This window comes from Manacus candei, unplaced genomic scaffold (genome assembly GCF_025592945.1).
Source record: "Manacus candei isolate 608988 ecotype Guabito, Panama unplaced genomic scaffold, ASM2559294v1 h1tg000050l, whole genome shotgun sequence".
NCBI classification, from domain to species: domain Eukaryota; kingdom Metazoa; phylum Chordata; class Aves; order Passeriformes; family Pipridae; genus Manacus; species Manacus candei.
In genome coordinates, this window is record NW_026138098.1 from 16,875,489 (window position 1) to 16,896,335 (window position 20,847).

General features: G+C 35.1%; 1 protein-coding gene across 3 annotated transcripts in view; it reads right to left on the reverse strand.

The window, feature by feature from the left end:
• Positions 1-1,469: 1,469 nt before the first annotated feature.
• The window catches only part of MYOF (myoferlin), a 65,495-nt gene continuing 46,117 nt past the window's right edge, over positions 1,470-20,847 (reverse strand). For 2 of the 3 annotated variants that reach the window (XM_051800522.1, XM_051800521.1), the window contains 22 exons: positions 19,555-19,736; positions 19,304-19,462; positions 19,046-19,144; positions 18,578-18,739; positions 17,901-18,066; positions 17,205-17,281; positions 13,563-13,574; positions 12,208-12,306; positions 11,527-11,652; positions 10,617-10,772; positions 10,414-10,505; positions 8,883-9,053; positions 8,200-8,348; positions 7,841-7,980; positions 6,798-6,886; positions 6,620-6,715; positions 5,900-6,041; positions 5,482-5,581; positions 4,342-4,535; positions 3,246-3,355; positions 2,752-2,899; positions 1,470-2,295 (listed from right to left, as the gene is read on the reverse strand). In XM_051800522.1, the coding sequence (XP_051656482.1) occupies positions 2,260-2,295; positions 2,752-2,899; positions 3,246-3,355; positions 4,342-4,535; positions 5,482-5,581; positions 5,900-6,041; positions 6,620-6,715; positions 6,798-6,886; positions 7,841-7,980; positions 8,200-8,348; positions 8,883-9,053; positions 10,414-10,505; positions 10,617-10,772; positions 11,527-11,652; positions 12,208-12,306; positions 13,563-13,574; positions 17,205-17,281; positions 17,901-18,066; positions 18,578-18,739; positions 19,046-19,144; positions 19,304-19,462; positions 19,555-19,736 (2,705 nt within the window). In that variant the 3' untranslated portion in view covers positions 1,470-2,259. Of the gene's footprint in view, positions 2,296-2,751; positions 2,900-3,245; positions 3,356-4,341; positions 4,536-5,481; positions 5,582-5,899; positions 6,042-6,619; positions 6,716-6,797; positions 6,887-7,840; positions 7,981-8,199; positions 8,349-8,882; positions 9,054-10,413; positions 10,506-10,616; positions 10,773-11,526; positions 11,653-12,207; positions 12,307-13,562; positions 13,575-17,204; positions 17,282-17,900; positions 18,067-18,577; positions 18,740-19,045; positions 19,145-19,303; positions 19,463-19,554; positions 19,737-20,847 lie in introns of those variants that run through there. The other variant, XR_007906798.1, reaches the window with a different exon arrangement.

A 20,847-nucleotide genomic window follows, 5' to 3' on the forward strand; every position in this document is an offset into this window, starting at 1 on the left:
CAAAACAAATTCATAGGAGGAGGAATTCCTGGGGTTAAGTAATTTCCTGTAATAAGGAAGAGTGATACCAGGCACATCCACATTCTGCCCTCTTTTCTGTGGCCTTACAGACCATTTGTCTCAGTTGCTGGTAACTGGAGTGGTTCAGTGCTGGCCTGGCCAAAGGGAACATCCCAGTTTGTCAGTGCACAGCAAGAGCAGTTGCCTACATGGGGCTAACTGTTCCAACTAGGCCAAACCTCTTGCATGTTGGAGTCATGCACAGCAGCTGCACCAGGAATTACAGATTTGACTAGCACTGTATGTAAATATGAATGATCATGTTTTCTTCCTTGTGAACACGTGTAGTCTTTTGTTTGTTACTGGAGCAGGCTGGCAGACAGAATGGCTTCTCAGACTTTTCAGTTATGTTTTTAATAGCACTACCTAATTGTAGTGAAACGATCAAGCCTATGCTTGCTTGGACAAAAAGGCATCTGGAAGAGGGTGAACTCAACTCAGGAGGGCAGTACCTACCACCTTTCAAATGCTCTGTGAACAGGGATCTCTGCTCCATGCTCTTTGAAGTTAAATGCTTTGTAATTACAACCCTTACAAGCAACACACTTTCTTGTCTTACATGAAAATAAGATTGCTGTGATTTTGACCATTTGTCAGATTTATGGCATTGATTGAGACTGATTTTAATAGTGGATGATCAAACATTAGCTCATGCAAATTGCTGGTTATTTCCGGAGTGCTATTTCATCATTAGTGGAGGGACAATCCATCTGGATGGTGATTAGTTCCAGCTCAGGTCTCGTTCACCGGTCAAGATCCTTGAGAGTTTCTTAACAACTAAAAAATAAGAGTGGTGTTATGTTTTTGACAGGATGACTGCTGCTTGCTCCACTCTAGCCAATGGAACTTCACATTCTGGAAATTATTTTACTTAATAACTTTACTCTAGCTTCTTCAACAGAGTAAGGTCTGTATAATTTATTATTTTACTTCACAACATGCTTATGTTACAGTACTGTGTGTTAAGTGCATCATTAAATACGACAGAGGTTTTTCAAGACTAATTAATTCTTGCAGTTATTTTTGCCATCTTTTTAAAGACAGGTGAAGTTTTTATCCAGTTAAGAGTGTGACAATCATACAAAATGCTGATTTCAGGTTCTGCTGCAGATTTCCTACATTTCAAGGACTAGAGGATGTCCAGAGACGCTTCTGCTTCAGCCTTCCGTAAAAGTAAGGTGGAATCACAGATTGTGACCTGATTTTTAGTGCAGATTATATTTTACTCTGCTTTGAGAGAAGAGACTGAGGCAAAATGAGATACTATTAATGTGCAGATCAGATTTCAAACAAGGGTTCAATCTGGGTTGTGTATACTCTTGTGTTTTGATACAAGATCATCTCTAAATACAAGGAGAACGGTGAAACCATTCAACAGATTTAATTTCTTTATTAATTTCCTAATTAATGAATAAATGAACTTTGTGCAGAGGTATTTCCTTCTTCTTCACTGTGAAGATAACAGTAATATATGTTAGACTCCAGGCCTGTGGCACTACATCCTCTGATAGACGCTACACAGTTCCTAATACTTTGTAGTTTTGTAATTGATGAAGAAAACTGGAAACTTGAATTTTACTTGTGGATAACTTTATTTAAAATATGTAAATTATAGTAAATAAAGCGTATATTATTTATTTCTATGCACATGAAGTTGTTGTCAAGATACACATATAGTGTTGTCAAATCTACAGTGTAGTAACTAAGAATTTTAAGCAGCATGATGCTGAAAACTTTTCTAGAAGCAATGTCTGACCTTTTGATTGCACTGTGATGTTTCTTTGGTACAGATAATTATACGTAGTGGTTGTTTTTCTTTTAGTTAAAATGCAAGGAAATGAAAGGAATTCTCAAAAGAGAGTATCCATTAAAAAACAGAGACAGCAACAGCAGGCAGCCTCCTGAGGGACTTTCGTGAAAAATCCAGTTTAAAAGCAAAGAAGTCAGAACTTCACCACTTGTAGATATCACTGAAGTAAAAAAATATCCATGAAATGTAAGGGGGGGATTCTTCTTTGGTTCTTAAAAAACATCTTTCATGACCTCTTGAATCTTGGCTACCCCTATTGAAAGTCTTAATTATCTATTTTACAGTTCTAAATACAAGCAGGTACAAAGGATGGAGGAGCTTGATTTTGGTCCACAGCCTGAGGTGAAAACTCAGTACTATTTAAAAAGATGAGGTAAAAAAACTCTTCTTTAAATTGGTTTCACGATCTTCATTGACAAATAATTCTGTGGGAGGAAGAGGGAAGGAACAAGAGAGGTAAAATGATGTACATAAAATACTTCAGTTTAGTTTTGAAAAAGACATTTAAGATATTAAAATGGATCAAAATGTATTTAGGGTGTGGTAATTTCAGTTAAAATACAGTAAAAATGAGCAATTTTTTTCCAACTAACACAGACTGAAATCCAGACTCTAGACCAACTATTAACTAGTTTAATTGTGTAGGTTATTAAATCTTCTAAAGCACTCACTTGCTCTGTCGTTAGTTAATGGGTTACTCTTAACCTAAACTTTGTTTCTCAGTGAAAATCAGCTGAATTTTTTTATAGCTATAAGCATATATTTCCTGCTAAAACAGAGTTGAGGGACTCCCATCTGAGTAAGGAGTGCACCCTGCTGATGACTCCTGTCTAAAGTAGCTTCATACCACAGCTGGAGAACAAACATTTAATGATTCTTACCGGCAGTGAATAGAGGAGCACTGCTGCAAACAAGAGTAGAATCAGCAAGATGATAAGGCCGATAAAGAGCCATTTAAACCTGCGCCACACAATAAATTTCATTGTCTTGCAGGGATTTGTAAACCAGAGGAAGGAAGTATCTGGTCGGCTGCATTTTAAAAGAAGCAAGTATTATTTATACTATACAAACAGGAAATAGTTATCATGAGATTGTGACACATTACGACACATGGTTTGGAGGCTGAAGAAAACAGACAATTTTGTAATGCAAGATAGCAGCTCCAGTAAACATGTGCCATTAATACTGAAACCACCTTGCATTTTATCTTAATGAGGATAAAAGAAGGAAACAAGAAACAAGACTGGCTTTTACAAATAAAGTCTTGCAAAGGATAACTGACATCTAATAGATTGCTACATGCAGATTTTGTCAAGAACATCATAGTAGCTACATATTGGATATTTCTAACACTATTGTGAGAAAACTATCTTACTTTGGTAGATCTAGTTTGGGGTTCATGTTGGGTTCATCTCTTCCTTTACCAGCTGGCCTTTCTTCAGCTTCTTTTTCATTGACAACTTCCAGTGTCATTTCAACTTTGCCCTTCAGAAAAAAGGTGACATGAGACAAGGATCTTATTGAAACAGCACTAATAGGACTTGCTTGGCACTTATACAGCAGTACTTACAGTTTGGGATCAGCTCATTGTGTGCACCTGTGTGTTGCCCATTTCCTTCTCAAAATATACTGATTTCTGTACTATGACAGTGTCACAACACAGTATCAGGGAATGACACATAGAAAAAAACAAATCACTGCACATAAAATTGTTCTGTTAATTCATCTATACTTCTGCCTAAAGCTATAATTTTTTTTTTTCAATCTAGCAAAACAAAACCAGTTCTTCTTTCAAGAGCAACCCAAGGACTGCGTACTTTCCAAATGACCAAGCATCTAATTTTTCATATTGCTTTGGCTGGTAGGTGTTTCTGAAAATTTTTCCTCATTTATTAAATTCCAGTAATAAAAGTTTAAAGGCAAAAACATTAGAAAGAAGAAGCGGACACACTTGAAAGGCTTAATATTCTACAAATGATAAATACACATTTATATTCTTCACAGAATAGATTAAAATGCTTTAGGTCTTCTGAATGCATTCATAATCACAAAGCAAATCTGGGTTCTCAGTACAGAAATTTTATTTGGTGTTTACAAAAAAATCCTTTGGATTTAAACTTTAAATTCTTCCTGACGTCCTCCCCTGGAGCTGCTTGAGACTATGCATTCATTCACACAATAACTTAATTGGCTACTTTTTGGTGAGATAACATGACTCAACCTGGCACCACAGTCTTTCAAGCAGGGCTAAAACCAAACTAAATAAATTAAATATTAAGCTCACACTTTAAAACAAAAAATTGTTGCTGGACCAAATTCCTGAACTTGTGCACGCATTGTTCTACTTACCCAGTACCCTTCTACTCTGTCCAACCACTGAAAGATAATGGCTAAGTGAGAGACTCTTCACAGTCTTCTTTTGTAACTTGTGAGCATGTTTTAAGTACTTTTTAAAGAAGTAACAATCATACCGCTAAAATACGGGAGCCATCCTTTTCGACATAACATGGCCACCATCCTTTCATGGATTTCTGTTCAAAGAGAGAGGCAGTCCTGGGAGCTTTCTGAGAACTGTCTGCCTTGTATTCTGGAATCATGTCTATATCACACTTTTCTGGAACTTTTGCTGGAATGATTGTTTTATGTAAATCAAGTTCCACAAAGCCTAGGAGGTGGATAAAGAAACAAACACTGCATAAGACAACCTATCATTCAGCACAGTGGTTCAGCATCACCTTTTCTATCTCTAAACATGTTAGGAAATACAATCAACAGACACATTACATTCTTGTTTGTCTGAGGATGTTGTGAGGCAGGGAAGTGGGACACATCAGGCTGTGTTTAAACCCATCTTGCTGGTGTTGATAAATTGGATTTAGCAAGATCACCTCCTCCTTCTTTAATGTAAGATCAAATGCATTTTTCTACTTACCCCTTATCTATTGATTCTTAATAAATCTATTGATTTTTAATAGAGGATTTTTTCCCCCCACACTTAAACAGAAGATACCCAAATACAGAAATGTAATATGTAATTCCTAATAGTTAAGTGCATGATTTAGGTACCTTTACCGACAGTTTTAAATCAACTACTTGTTTTCAGTTTTTGAGGCCTATATGGTTTGTATATAAGCTAAAGATTTTGGAGCTGTCTTAATACAGGGCAGAGAATCTTCTGCAGAGCAATATGTCTAGAAAAAGTAGGGATTAATAACACTGTGAAATAGATCACTTAAACCTAAATAACAGCATTACGTCAACACTCTTACTTTGAACTGAAGTAACCTTGTTTAAGTAATTTTAATTAAAGAAAGAAGCAAAGCAAATTTTCATGCACATTATAATTTCATGCACTTTGTGAGAGGGCTTACCTGAATGAAAAATATCTTGATTCACCTCAAGTAGGCCTTTACTGAGTGAATATTCACTCATTCATTCATGATCACAAGTAAGCCTGTACTGTGAGGGAAACCAGGAGTTTCCCAGGATTTGCATGCTCAGTTTCTCACTCTGTAAACACAGTCCTTATGTCCTTATGTGATAATTTAATATCATTCATTTTTTTATATCTTTCTTTGAGACAACAGTAATTATTTTATTAGAAATCTTACCCAGATAGTCATCCAAGGAGAATTTGTCATTATCCCATATTTGAATGATCAGTTTGGGTGGGATTCTGAATTCTGTCTTGTCAAGACTCCAAAAATGTTCCTAAAATTTTAAAAAACAAAACCCAAGCACCTTTAAAAATTACTTATGAAAATTCAAAGCTGTGGTCAGTTAGTACCTGTGAATTCTGGGTTTGGTGGAAGTATTAAGGATCTGATCTTGCTCTTGCTCTTGCTAAAAAGACTGCTGTTGTTGCCAGTGTGTTGTTCCTGGCCTAAAGGCAAAACTATATCTGGTCACAATAGCAGTTTGAGAAAAGTATGCAGAACTGAGCCAAACTGTCTCTTTCAATATGTAGGTACAAATGATCAGACTAATTACAATCTGTATTCTAAGTATTGAAATCTTTAGAATACTTACTTTTTTGGAAACTACACAGAGTTGTTCTGCTGGGAGGTAGTCAAAAGGAAAAACAAATCTCCAGTTAAAGTTCCCTTCACCATCCAATGATCGGTAGTGAACATCAGTTTTCTGCTTATTTTCTTCATTACCAGGCATCCATCTGGAAATACAGAGAGACGTGTCTGGTGTTTGCAGTGGGACTACAGTGGTGCTTGTTTGTACAGTAACTGTGTCAGTAAGGGGTTGCAAACAAGCTGTCTGAGTTGCTCACAGAGGGCTGCAGAGTTTTTCACGCCCTTTCTCAGTTTGGTTCCAATTTGGCACTGTAAATAGGAACATCTGAACCGAATTTCTCATCTCCTAAGACCAGTTTTGTATCAGCAGCAAGTTGCTGAGTTCTTTCTTAGGAAAAATTAAATCAACAGCCTAGTAGTATATTTCTCTGATTTCTACTGAATTTTTTACATTAAGATCAGGGAACATAAAAATGAAGAACCCAGGTTATGTAGCACCAAATCCAACTCACTACCTTTTTAGTTGCTGCCCATCTCAAGAGATGAAATTCTGGGATCTTTCACCACAAACTAACTGGTCATGCTTTATCTCATAATACTTCTGTACTTCTCTGAGGTTAGCATTTGACTTGGCTGAACCAAATAATCCTTGGAACCTACGGTCGAGGATATTCTGAATGTTACTCATTTGTAAGCAAGTGTTAACATAACAGAGTGTTCCTACCCTTTCACATAAATGTCACTCATTTCTTCCCCTGTGATGCTCTTCTCATCCAGAAGGACATCTTTGGTGTTCCAGACAATCACCCGCAAGATATACCTAAGAGAGATGTTTGAGGAAAGAGAATTGAATTGCCTCTGTCAGGGCTGCCAGATGGTATGGAATATATAGGGATACTCACTTCTTGGCTTTTCGGGGAGTGATGTTGAACGGAGGGCCTGGTGGTCCTAAGCTTTTTGGGAAAACATCAACCCACATCTGGAGCTTTCCCTGTAGCAGTGGAGAAGATGAATGAGGGAGTGTTTGCTGTATACAGGTTTGTCACTGTAGTTCTATGGAACTGCTTATTGGCACACTCAGTACTAATTTTAGTGACCTACCTCACGTTACCAATGTCAGAACTTCTACAGACTTCAGAGCAAGCTCAATCCCTCACATTATAGAATTTTCTTCAAATGAACAATGCCAAGAGTTCAGAAGATGGTAGGGACATTAAGTCCTAGTGAATCAGCGCAAGCTAGGTGCCTAAATAGTTCTCACTGTTCTTTCAGAGGTGGTATTCAGCCCAGTGTCATACAGGTGACAGTTTGCAGCTGGTGGCCTACCCTGTGTAAGTGATCAGTCCCCTTAACTACATTCTGAAGTAAGGCATCCACAGTAGATTTTACATTCTATTTCAAATGCAAGGCATTTTATTTTTCAGAGAAGTTTTCTGGTTTTTGCAAAAACTTTCTTAAAAAAAACCCCAACCACTGGTGAGTCAGACAATGCCAGAAAACTAATGTTAGCCTTTGTTCCTCTCTAGCAGAGATGTCCAAAATAAGACTTCATGTTTAAACTTGCATCTCTGAACCTTGTAGAGAATTGGCAAGTTTGGTCTCATTTGCTGAATGCAGCTAGAAAGCTCTTGAGCCAGGCCACCTCCTTTATTTTTGGTGAGGTATAAATACATATTCCAATTTATTTCAGTAACAAAGTTATAATGAAATCTTTCCTAATTTCCACTCTGTCAGTGTTTAAGATGTCACTTGGAGGTCTTAATGGCAAAACATAACTGTCTTTTGTTATGTTTCTAGACTAATCTGCTTTAGATTTTCAGCCAAGTAGTAACAGTTTGTAGCCCTGCTTCCCCTGAGTGATGCCACTCTATTGACAACATAATATAAATTTCAGAATGCTCCATTTCTGCATTCGAGAAACCATAAGTAAGCCTGTTTACAGTACCTGGGAGATGTTGGGCTGGAAGGTGCTATATAAGGTCCTTGTCTCCACATGTTCAGGTACCAATCCCTGTGTTCTGAGGATATGAAGGGCTAGCCGCTCTTCACCTGGGCCAAGATGCTGATGGAGAACTTTGTTAGCTTCTGAAATGAAGGAAATCGGAAAAGAACAGGCACTCACGAACCAGGATTTGCATTTGAACTTTAAAATTAAAACCAGATATTTAAAACTGAGCAGAAAAATGTGTTCAAATCTGAAAACATCAAAGATTTTTTTCTAATATTCCATAAATACTTGAAAAGTTTTATAATTGTATCAATATGAATTTAAGACAGAAATATTAAATAAGTGAACAAACTCACCAGCTTCCTCCAAAGTATAGTCTTGTCCCCCATAGTTAATTTTTCTACCATTGTTAGAGACCACAGGAGGAGCATAGCCTTTAAATCTGGCTACATTTTGCAATAACTCGGTAGGTTTTAGTTGATCACGCCAGGTATTCACACCTGAACTTTTAGGAAAGCAAAAGAAACACATCCGAAAATTATTCACTATGCAGGGTATTTACATAACACATAAAATGTATTTATTAAACTAATGCAGAAAGGACAGCACTATAACTTACTAAACAGAGGCCACTTGAGTTTGATACAGTGACATAATTTTGTATCAGCTCAATTACCTTCCAAGACAGAGTGCTTTTTTCTTTATAAACCAAAATAATTTACACTAATAGATGCTTTCTTATTTATTTCCATGAGTACATCAGAAAATACTGTTAAGTGTGAGTTCCCTGGACAGAAATAACACACATTGCTGTATTAACAGAATATTAAAATGTTTGACATCATGGTTTTCATTCAAGGCTCTTCTGAAGACTTTACAGCTTCACTTGGAATTCAGACGACAGAATGAGCACAACAAATATCCATGAGAAGCCATAGCATTGTTTTTTAACCATAGAATTAAGATGAAGCCCAGATTTTTTCAGAGACTGGGTACTCGATCTTACAGATAAAAATTTTCAATAGACAAAATTACTTACATCCAATACTGCTGTGGGATGCCACAGTGAGATCCATAACGAGAAAGGAATCTGTTCTCAAGATCAATTATGGTTTCACCCACTTTTTCATCACGAGTCAATGTGTCGTAGTCATAGACTGAAATTTTCAGATCCTTTTCCTGAGGCAAGAAGCAGCTGAGTTCATACATTCTAAAAATAAAAATACTCAGTTAAGGTTATTGTTCTTTTAAACAATGTTTCTTATTTTTAATATTAAAATAAACCAACTAAAAAAGCACTTATTTGTTTATTTTTGAGCAAGAGCCTTTACGAGATATTAAAGGGATGTTTCCAATGCTGATAAATCTAGCAGTAATTTCCATTCATGCTCCAATTTCTATTTGTACTTATTAATAATTTCATTTGTACTCCTCTGGATATTACCTCCTTCCTTTCTGCACAATGTATTACTTAGATGTTTTCTGTGTAGCAGCTTGAACTGGGACTGAGAAAGAAAATGGTGTGGCTCTACCAGCCACTCTGTAAAAAAATATGGTTGTTCAATCCATTGTTTCTCTATGATTAGAAACTTCTAATTTTTTTAACCACAAATGCAGTAGGATCCTTAAAAACTACAGTCCAAATGATAAGCTGCTATGACTAGAAGAGATTATTCTGTCATCTAGCTGTCCTACATTAAACAACTGTAGAGTTTTCTCAAAATTAATTCTCTGAATTTAAAGAGTTGCAGCCTTGTGGTTTCTACTACTCCTGAATCCATTAGCATTTAGGTAGAGTATTCCATGGTTAATTATTCTCTGTATCTCTTTTGTTTGTTTGTTTTACTTCTAGTCAAACTTTTAAACCTTGACTTCCAGAATAATTCTGCAAAAACTTGGAATGTTGAAGGTACCCTGTATATGTAATCAAATCTCTTTGCTGTCTATTTCTTTGTATAGTCTAAACAAATGAAATCCTGTAGTGCATCACTGCAAAGTATGCTTTCTGAATGCTCTCTGATCCTTCTAGTCCTCCTCTCCAAACTTCCTAATTTACCAAAATCCTCCTTTAACTCTCGACACCAAACCAGACCCAGAATTCCATTAGTAATTATAAAAATGAAGGAACCTCTTAATTCCTAATTAGTAGTTTTAATTCACATAGTTCAATGATATCATTAGCCTTTGATGGAAAGACCAGTGTGCTTGGGAATGAAGGTTAAGCTGATCACTTGTTGTGACATCCAAGTAGTTTTCAGAGTTAAAACTTTCTCCATATTCTATAAGCATATTTTGTTATTCTTATATGCATAACACAGGGTGCTTTTAAGATAAAGACATTCTTTGACTTTGTGCAATTTACCCATGTGACACAGAAAATCGACAGCCTAACCAAACTTCTATGTTGTCCAATGATATCAAAGGGAAATACCTTATGCAATTTTACTCATAATTAACTGTCAGTATACAACCATGAATAGAGCATTGGATATTTCAAATAATGGTTTATCTTAAAAAATAGAAAAACATTTTAAAATACAGTAAATTGAAAACACAAAAAAGTTCGTTACCTGCCAAAAATTGGGTTGAGAGTATTAGGCACATAATTATCTCTGTCTTCAATTACTTTTTTACTTAGAGATATTTTTATATAAGGATCACACTATTGAAAATAAGAAAAAAATATTGTTAAGGAATATTTATGAAGACTAACTTTATTTAAAATATACTACACCAATTAGCTTGCAAACATTCCAAAAGCAAAAAGTCTCACCAGCCCGTTATTATCCTGGGGTTGAAGCTGCAGAGCTCGAACAATATAAATTCTCACAATGCACTCCTGAGGCCCACTGTCTGGCAGCTCCCGGAACTGGCGGGGAGGAGCTGGAATAGTGGGATCGTCAGGCAATGCATAGATTTTAAAGGATCCCTACAAAGTAATATAAAGGCTCAGTCAAGATAAATGTAAAAAAGTCACTCAGCTAGGTTTGTTGTTTCTTATTTATCCTACACATGCACACTCTGGTTTAATTAGGAATAGCAATATTATGGCCTGATCCACAGTCACTTGGAAGTCTTTTGTTTTACTTTAACGTGTTCTGGATAATGAGACTTACTAAAAAGGTAAGGTTATATCCTTTGGCAATTTAAATTAATTCAGCTAGTTTTATGTCAACACAATTACTCAGTTTGCTCCAGCTGAGAACACGTAACAAATACCTTGTATCTGTTTCCCTCTCCAAAAGCATCGTTTAAGGTTCGGTTTGGTTTTTCTACGTTAGCATTATTTTAATCTGTATAAGTCATAGAGACACAGAAATAGTAGAAAATACCTTTTCCAAATTCATTCTAAAAACGAATTTCTTTGCTCAGAATGTCTGCAGGTGAAACTTCAGTCTGTTCAAGAGGTTATCTGGGAAGGTTCTGTCCCACACGTACCAGGGAAGATTACATTAGTAGGAATGATATTTATTTTAGATTAACATGGATCACGTGTATTGTGAGCAATGCATAGTTGTACCTTCCTTGACACAGAAGGGTCTGTACCTAAGTAGTTACAAGCATCTTTTGCCCCTATTAATGCACACATCCATATTTCAGCTTGCATGTAGACCTACTTCAATGATAACCACTTACTTAGACTGCAACTAGCATTTGGTTTTTGCCCGCCATTTGAAATTTACCTTGAACTCCCCAACCACTGATGGATCGTCATTGTCCTCAGATTTGCCTCTGTATAGTTTGAATGTATCACAGAAGTCTGTTAAGTTATTAAATTCAGGTACTTTTTCCAATTCACAGTCATACACCTTAAAAAAAAAGGAAAAGTAAAATGAAAACAATGCAGTTTAGAAATCATAATTTTCATACCAAAGTGGAAGCAAATGCAATGTTTGGAGATGTGATCAAGCTTCATTTAGGCCTTGTTAAAAACAGAGTAAGTATCATGCCATAAGCTTATTTTTACTTTCTTCATTATGTGTATTAGATGAGAAATAAAAGTGACTTCAAATTTTAACCAACAAACAGTAAAAGTACTGATCCTCTGTGCTCATACTTTATCAATGTGTATGTTTATTTGGGATCTGCCTGGAACCCAAAGAAGTCAAGAGTAAAATCCCCTTTGACTGAAGGTAATATTAAACTCTTGATACATCTCCTAATAAGTGTATTTAAGTAGAAGAGAAGCCAAGAAATCTTCTTAAAATTTTCATTTCACCACATGAATTAGTAATGAACCTTTACAGGAAATCAGGTATAGTTAAATTTTGAAGAGCATTTAAAATAACAGAGGGCACAGCTCTGATCAGGTCTTGGGCCTATAAACTCTGAGATACATTAATTTATTTTATCCTGAGCAATACCTTTAAAGTGTCATATCCTTTTTTAATATACTGTCCGCATTTTTCATGTTCTCCTATTGAAGCATAAAATTTGCTCCACCAATCAACAATTTCTTCCTCCTTGAAGAAAAGCAAATAAAAGACTTTTTTATTAGAAGACAAATCCTCTTTTATATCATGCTGTACAGCAGAAAAAATGAACAATTAAGCATCATAAAAGATAATATACTCTAAAACTTATTATCAGTTAGGTAATATTAAATGTTCATCTGAAAGAGAATTAGAATGTAATTAATTATTAAGGCTAAAAAAATGGAATGTGTCTTACCCAGGTTTAGGTATCTAGTCTGTAATCCAGCTGTGTTGATAGTCAACAGCCAGCCACCTCCGAGCATGTGATTAGTTACTGGTATCTAGATACCTCTCTCAAAGTACTGATTTTGGGAGGTGTGTGTATTTCTCTCCTCCACCTTCTGGCAGGGCAGTACAGCCTAACCACCCGAGTTCTAAATTACTGGAGTCAGAGGATGTGCAGGTACACTTTGCTGGTGCAGTCATTGGTAAGGAACAGCACCATCACACCTGGGATTCGTTACAGGGATTGTGTGACTGTGAGAACTACAGTGAACATGTTCAAACTTTCCCGAGGGATAAATGTGCTAGTTGCTTCCAACATTCCTAGTTATTTCAAAACCACTTCCATATAATAAAACTGGGACAGACCTGTAACTGCTCTAACCATACATCATTTCCTTAAAACCAGTGGAGACTGCCTGTATCATAACAGAGTCTTGCAGATCTACCTTAATGTTTACTGAGTGCAGCTGAAAAGGAGTAGTGAGTCTTGCCTCCTAAAAAATAGTACTTCAATAAGCCTCATGACACCCTAGGTGCTAGCAATCTATACATTTCCAATAATACAGTATCTTTTAAGTCTGATAATCACTGTGTTTAAGAGAGTGCTATTTTCTGTATTCACAAGGGTTACATAATATGATTATATACCCCTGAAAACATACTTCCATTGGTAACAAATAGCATTCATTCACTGTGTAAATTCAATTTTTTTTAAGACTGTATGGATTTAAAGAGAACCTTAAATTATTATACAGATCATTAAAGGTGATGGTTTGTTTGGTTTTTTTGGTTTTGTTATTTTTTTTTTTTATATATATGGCTTCTTATTTTAGTCTTTCATATTTTTCCCAAATTTACCACATCACAAGTTCACTGTAGGTTTTACACCAAATATTTTCAGAGATTACTGTTCTCACCTACATGCTTAAAATGCTAATTTAGAGGCAATATTGATATACTGATTTTCAACTGGATATCTCATTTACAAGAAAGCAATGTGTAAAAGTAGTATACGTTACCTTCTCTGTAAGCTGCTCATGAGGATCAAGTCATAAAAAAAGAGCAAAATAGAAACAATGGTAAAGATATGATTTGTAGAATATTAGACAGTTAAACAAGCTTTAAAAGTTCAAGGTTTTATACACAGTATGTATGTGAAGTAACTTACTAACAATAATTTAGAAATGTTTTTGAAGACTATTCAGACACCAAATGTTTAACTTGGATTTTTTTTTCTGCTGTCAATATGTTCTAGATATTAAGCTGGAGCACATATACATATAAATTTTGAAAAGCAGATTTTACAGAGGACTGTAAAACATTATCACCCTGTGCTTTGTTCTTCACGTAGCAAAGCAAAACTGAGAGAAGCTTGGTTTTTATTGTATCATTGTAGTGTTACAGTCTGGATTCTATTTATTGATTTCCACAGTAGCATCGTTCTCTGCTTTCATCTGTGGTTGCACAAAGCACTGGATCTGATTTATTTCAGATGAAAAATGTTTCTAAGAGCACTTACAAAACTGAACCTATTCCAAAGATTCTTTTCCAAACAAATTTCACATACGGAGGATTCAAGTGGGGTTTTTTGCCTTTTTTCACTATTTGCTTCTCTATAAAGTAATTTGCTAATGCTCAACATGAATTATAAGGTACAGTAACAACCAGTATATGTGTGTTTATAGATCTATCCATATAAGTATAAAAGCAATGTGCACAATCCAAAATGCTTCACCTGTTAAATCACAGATACCATAATTACGACCTGATAGTCCATTAAGAGCAAGCATCATGCGTCCCATTTGGAAGCCATGATTAACAAGTGTCAGTTGTGCTAGTGTTTTTTATTATACCTTGTGTTTTCATTTAAAAGCATTAGCCATAATTTTTTGTGAAAAGCAGAAGAAATATGCAAAAACATTTTATGAATACAAACCAAATGCATCAATAGGTCAGGACATCACTCTGGTATATCATACTCATTTACTCCCATTTCTCTAAGTAATTATCTTGCTGGGGTGTTCAGGTCTACCATATCTTACTAGTCTTGTCTAACTTCAAATCAGAAACACAGCATAATTTTTTAAGGTTTGCCTAGGACTGTCATTTTCTGAAGACAGTTGGAGTGATTTTTTTCTTGGAAATCATACTGTTAGCGATTCGCAAAACTTACAGGCAGAATTCATCAGATAATTTTGAATACTTTGCCATATTTAAATTTCACTTTGTTTAAACTCTGGTTGGTAATGTTGACAATGTGAAGGATAACTTGCATAATTATGCAATAATAATTTAAACTCCTAATTTAAAGCCTTTTCCTACTGTGTAGAAGTCTTAATCTTTCATCATTTTGGAGCATAATTTTGGAAGAATTTAAATTAGAGTATATGTTTTGGGTTTGGGGGGTTTTTTTGCCTTGATATACCTTCAAATGTCTCTTCAAATAATGCACTTGGTAGTTTTGGAAAGAGGAAATTAAGGAAAAAATAAAACTTTAAGACTTTTTTTAAAAATTCCCAAAGCAAAAAATAATCTTCAAGCTTTGGATATTATTCGTACTGAAAGTTGTAAGCAGGATGTGCTTATGGAATGCCAAAACACAGAATAAAATGCCATATGATAAATTAGAGATTTTGGAGTGAGATATTCACATGATAAAAACAATGTGACAGGTACTGTCCTTTTTAAAATGTATCCAGTGACTTTACTGTAGATTGTCACACATGATGTTTTCAGGACATCAACAGTGAACTATTAGCTTTTTGAACAATTTGGAATTATGGAAAAAAAATTCTATGATGCAGTGGATGCCTAGAAAAGTTAAAAGTTAGAATTTTACTTATCATAAAGTTATTTTATTTTCCACAAAGTAGACTTCTAGACAAAGTTTAAATATTAATAGTGTGGTTAAGTAATTCCTGTTGTGTTTCATGCTTTTACCACACAGATTCCAAGTAAGCTGAAACACAAACCAGGTTTTTAGTAGTTCATACATATTTTATATGCATAGTAAGACTTTCAGAACAAGGATACCTTAATATCCATAACTAACCACACCAGACTTACGAGCATCATCTCCTCCAAAATCTGTGGCGGAACTGCCAAGAGATGTACACCCTCATGACCCCACCACATCAATATTCTGGTCACCTGCATGCATTAGCTCGGTACATACATACATGCACTGCTGTTGGAGAAGCCATTTTGCTGAGTGCTGTTGACATACTGCTTAAACACTGGAAATTGGAATGTGATTGATGAAATTTTGGTGTCCTCAAAGTATTGTCTGCATAGCATTTATACTTCCCACAGTTGTACTTATTTCAATTGCTTTGAATTTTCATTCCTCTAATAAGGATGCTATCACTGTATCCAGAATTGTATTTGGCTTGGGTGATGTCAAACTAAAAGAAATTGTGCTTCGCCTTATATAAAATTTGAAATTTTCCCTTTATAGTTGAAACTACACAAATACAATCAATTTTGCCAGTGACTTTGAAGAGCTAAATCTTCTTTATTTTGTAAATATTTCTTCTTAAAAATTTTAAAGGAAATAACTCTCTGCACTTATATTAGAAGAGAAAACCTATTTCAGATAAAAGTTAGAGACTGTTCTAAGTTAAATATTAAGGACAATTTACATGTATGATGACAAGAAACACAAGACCATGGTCTATGATATACTTAAATTAGTCTGAATATCATGACTTTAGGATACAGAAGAAGAAATGAAGAAAGAACAATGTAATCATTAATATATTCAAATAAGAGTGAGAGTTGAAAAATCTAAATTCAGTAGTATTTACTTTGGGACCTCTGCAGCAAAGTAAAATTTTCTGCATTTTCAAAAGTCAAAATTGTGGATTAAGAGCCTGCAAAATTACTATATATTAAAGGACATAACCTCTGTGCTTCCTTTAACAACACAGGCCAATCAGAAGTTAATGAAAACATCTTCTAGGTAAGGGAAACACTTTACATTCCTGAGAGAACTGAAAATTTTTCCTTGAAAATGCACTGTCAGAAATTTGTTTTCACTAATGTTTCAACTCAAGAGTAAAATTCTGCAAGGTAAATTATTTTTTACCTGGCAAGTAAAACTGTATTGTGGTGGTCCCGAAAGAATCAGAGCAGTAAAGATATTCACAAGGCACAACAGAAAAGGAAAGAAGAGAAGTGTTAGTGCAGATAAAACTGTTTCAGTGGTATTGGGTTTGGATGACTTCAGGTAAGAGAGACAAAGCCACGGCAGTGACAAAATGAACAGCTGAACGTCTGCACCCACCAAAACACACACCTACTTCTAACTCCTTTATCTAGAACTGCTCAGTCTGTGCCAGATGAGGCTGCTCCAACCACCATCACTGGGCAACTGCTAGTGTTCTATCATGTGCTTTCAGTAGCTTTGAACAAGTGAATTAATTCTTACAACACTGGGTGAACCTTACCAAGCACAAAAATGCTATAGTTTGATGTTTACTATATGAAAACAAAGGTTACAATGACAAACATATTTCCTTTCCTTTTTTGTCACAAAGTGCCTTTGTTCCATCTGGCTTTCTAGAAGGTTGCATATGTTTCTGACAGTTTTGCTGTCTAGATAGTTTCTCAGAAATCACAGATCTGAAGAATAAAGTAAAGTATCAAATTTCAAAGATTACCTGAGCTGTTAGCAGTGGCTGTGTGTCTTCCATATCAATTACTGTATCCTGGCGAGGTGCAGCAGAGAGCAGACTAACTGTAAGCCAAAGGTTTTATTAAGGCAATATGGTGTTGGAAAAATATCTTACTAAACAGTTTCATCAGATTTGAAATCCAAACAGTCACAGAAAATGTAAAATAATTAATTAGTTATATGTTTGATACTCTAAAGAAAGCAATTAGTTGCCATTTTTTGCTAAAAAGCCACAATATATTTTTGCGCAGGACATGCAAACATTTCTCAAATATACAGACTTCTTTAAAAAAGAGTCAAACTTGGAAAAAATATAGAGGAAAATGTCAGGATTGTATTCAGAGCATTCTTGCTGGAATCCTGGGTTGTTACTTTGGTACCATTGCCAGGGTAATCTGCAGGTAGTTAAATTCTAAGTTGACACGAAAGAGGAACTTCTGGGAACTAGCACATCAAGCATAAGACTGGACTTGCCTTTGCATAATGTTCTCTTACGCTCCACAGAATATTGCCCTAATTAATACTCTGTTTTAGAGTTTCTTTCTTTCAGACAACATTATCCCCAAATAAGTACACAACATGAGGTAGCTATTCATCACTACAGCATACAGACTAAACACTGAAGGTAGGTAAATCTAGCATCACATAAGAAAGTAGAACTTCTTATTTTCCAGCTTTCTACCTTTCAGTTGTGGTGCAATGTCCTCTTTAGTAGTGTAGGGGTCACAGCGAAAGCTTTCCAGTAAATCAATAGTACATTGTCCCACGATGGGCTTCCGTCCAAATGGTCTGTGGTCTATTACTTTAATAACAAGAGATGGACTGTATAACTCCTCTTTTGGCAAAAGCTAAAAATAGAAGGTTGGAGTTTTTTTATAATGCAAACAGAAGAAAACTGAATAAAGATTTCCCCCCTAAATCAGAGTCGTTGCTTCATTTATTTCACATTGAACTACTGTGTTCTATGGTTGTATGGTGAATCAAAACTTCTAACCTTATATTATGAATTAATAAAAATCAGTAAAAACAATTTTAATTGCCCCAAGTCTTGAATTTTCTAGACTCTTGCACAGATCCCATCATAGCAGTAGGAAAGTAGCCACATACCTACAGGTAAATTAATGCCTTTTCAAATAAAAAAATATATATACTGCACTGGATTGTGTATATAAAATGGTACACTTATCAATGACTGTACAGACACATTTACATGATCTTTATTAGAATTTTCAGGCTCATAAATTGCTTAGAGTAAGTCAAAAGCATATGTTTGAGTTCTTCTATTCAGAAGAAATCCTTGACCTTTAAAACCATGGAATAACTTATTTTGCTGTAGACAGCTGTTTTTTTGTAACGTACCACTTTCATGAAGAGAACAGAAGATGGAAAATTCGGTGTCTTTTTGAGGTTTTTGATCACCACAGATTCCACCATTTCACCCCCACATTCCACAATGAGACTGGGAGACATAACAGGTGCCAGTTGGTAGTTTTTCATGTTTCGCAACCCCCAAGCCAGAATCTGTAAAATAAAATCCAGTACAAGCAAAAGTGGGAAGAGATACAAATATGCTTAATATAATACTCAAAAAGTAGGAAGAAAGAAATAAAGTCTTTTAAATAATAAAATCTGACTGGCAAAATATTTCAAGGTTCTAGTTCTAGGAAAGTTAATGGAAACAGTGAAATTCCAAAACATGTAAGGAAGAGAGTCCCCTATATTTCTCACTATGATTTTTTAAGTTTTCTTTAAGCAAATACACAAACTTACTGTCTAGAGGATAAGATGATTGTACTTGTATTCAGTTAGTTTAAGAGTAAGCCATACCTCAACAGCAGTGAGTTGAACTACTGGTCTGATTCCTTGAGGTACCATGTAAAGCTTTGGTGCTCTTTGTGATGGAAGAATTGGAAGGTTGGCACCACCCTATTAAGACATAAACATGAGTATAAGTTTTTCTCATCTTCCTTAGATGAAATACCTTGCAAGTATTAAGATAGTTCTTCACATATTCTCTCACTTTGAAAGGATATATAATGTATCATATTACATTCCACATACACACACAAAAAAAGAAACATATACCTTGTCTCTCAAAATAAGTTCTGCAGCAAAAAGAATGTCTCCACTAGCTTTGCCATTATTTGTTACAGGATACCAGAGCAGTTTTGGTGTGATGTCCTCTTCTGGGATTAACTTGACCATGGGGGAACAAACACTTCTTCCAAGGAATTCATCTTTACCCTGCAACCAAAAATAGCAATCACAGCCATTAATGTATTCTCAACCAATATAAATAAATAAAAAAGCAATCTGTGTAAAAGGATTTCACCTACCACTTGGTCACTGTCAAAAAGTTCAATAACAACTTTAGGTGGGTTTTGAGCTACTGTCTGTGGGTCCCCATAGATCTCAATTTCATTAAATATGAGAGTTTGGTCCCATGTAGGATTTAGAGTTGAATGAATGATCTCAGTTGTTTTGCTTTGATGGAGGAAAGAAACGTGAGCATACGGATCTGGAATATCATACAAAGATTAAAAGCACAGAGTTACAGACAAACAAAGCCTCATCAAGTCATAAAGCACACAATCACAATTTTAATCAAATACAGCATGTTCTTTTTTTGTGTTGTTACCAGCTCTAAGCCATTCTGTTTAAAACAAAAACAAACACATATATGTAATTTGCATTTAATAGAGCAATTTCCATTTGATTACTAAATCGCTTCCTTTATACAAGTCTTGATTAACAGAGTAATAAATGAAAATGATAAAATATTTTGTAAATCAGAAAGAGAACCTGAAAGCTAAAACGAAACATTGTCTATACTAATCTCCTCTTACATCTTGTCTGTAGCAATTCTTTTTTGTTATCTCCATTGATATACAGCCTCATAAATAATACAAAGAAATAATTCTAGTTCTGAATAGTTGCCAAACAACAAATTCTCCCAGGCTATATAGCTCAGATCAATTTTTGGTTTCAAACATGCTTATTTATAGCAATCTCTTCTTGTGAAACAGTTGAATGATTAAAGTGGTCTAAGCCCAGTGTTTGGCAGGTCCTTAAATCATCAAGAGCTCTGTAGAAGGTATCTGATGATGGTCGTTGATGTTTCCTGTATAAATTGCAATTCCTAAGGATTCAAGGCAATTTTAAAGGTTATCTTTAGGTCAGTAGCTTCTGACTAGGTACCTGATCAGAGTTTTACAAAATTTGGTTAACTCTTCAAGCTAATTTTAGGGGAAAATAAAATGTAGATGAGCTAGTTTATGTATGACTGCATATGAGGTGCCTGTCCTGAATTACACATGTGCAAATTAGAGGCATTTATTATTGTGTGTATTGCTTTAAGTGCTGCATAGTGAAGTAAGACCAAATATACACAGGTAGTTGTATGAAACCTTCCTCATTTCAGAAAATAGCACTGAAATATGTATAGTGCTATATCTTCTGTAACAAATGCATTACATTTACTCAATTATTACTTAAAACAGGGAGAAAAGGATGCAAATGGAGGATAATGGGGAAAGAAAATTAATTTCAGCTTTATCTTTTGCTGAACTTCCTTAAAGGAAGTGTAAAGTTTTATTCTTACAGAATCTAAATTCAATTTGCTCTCCGAC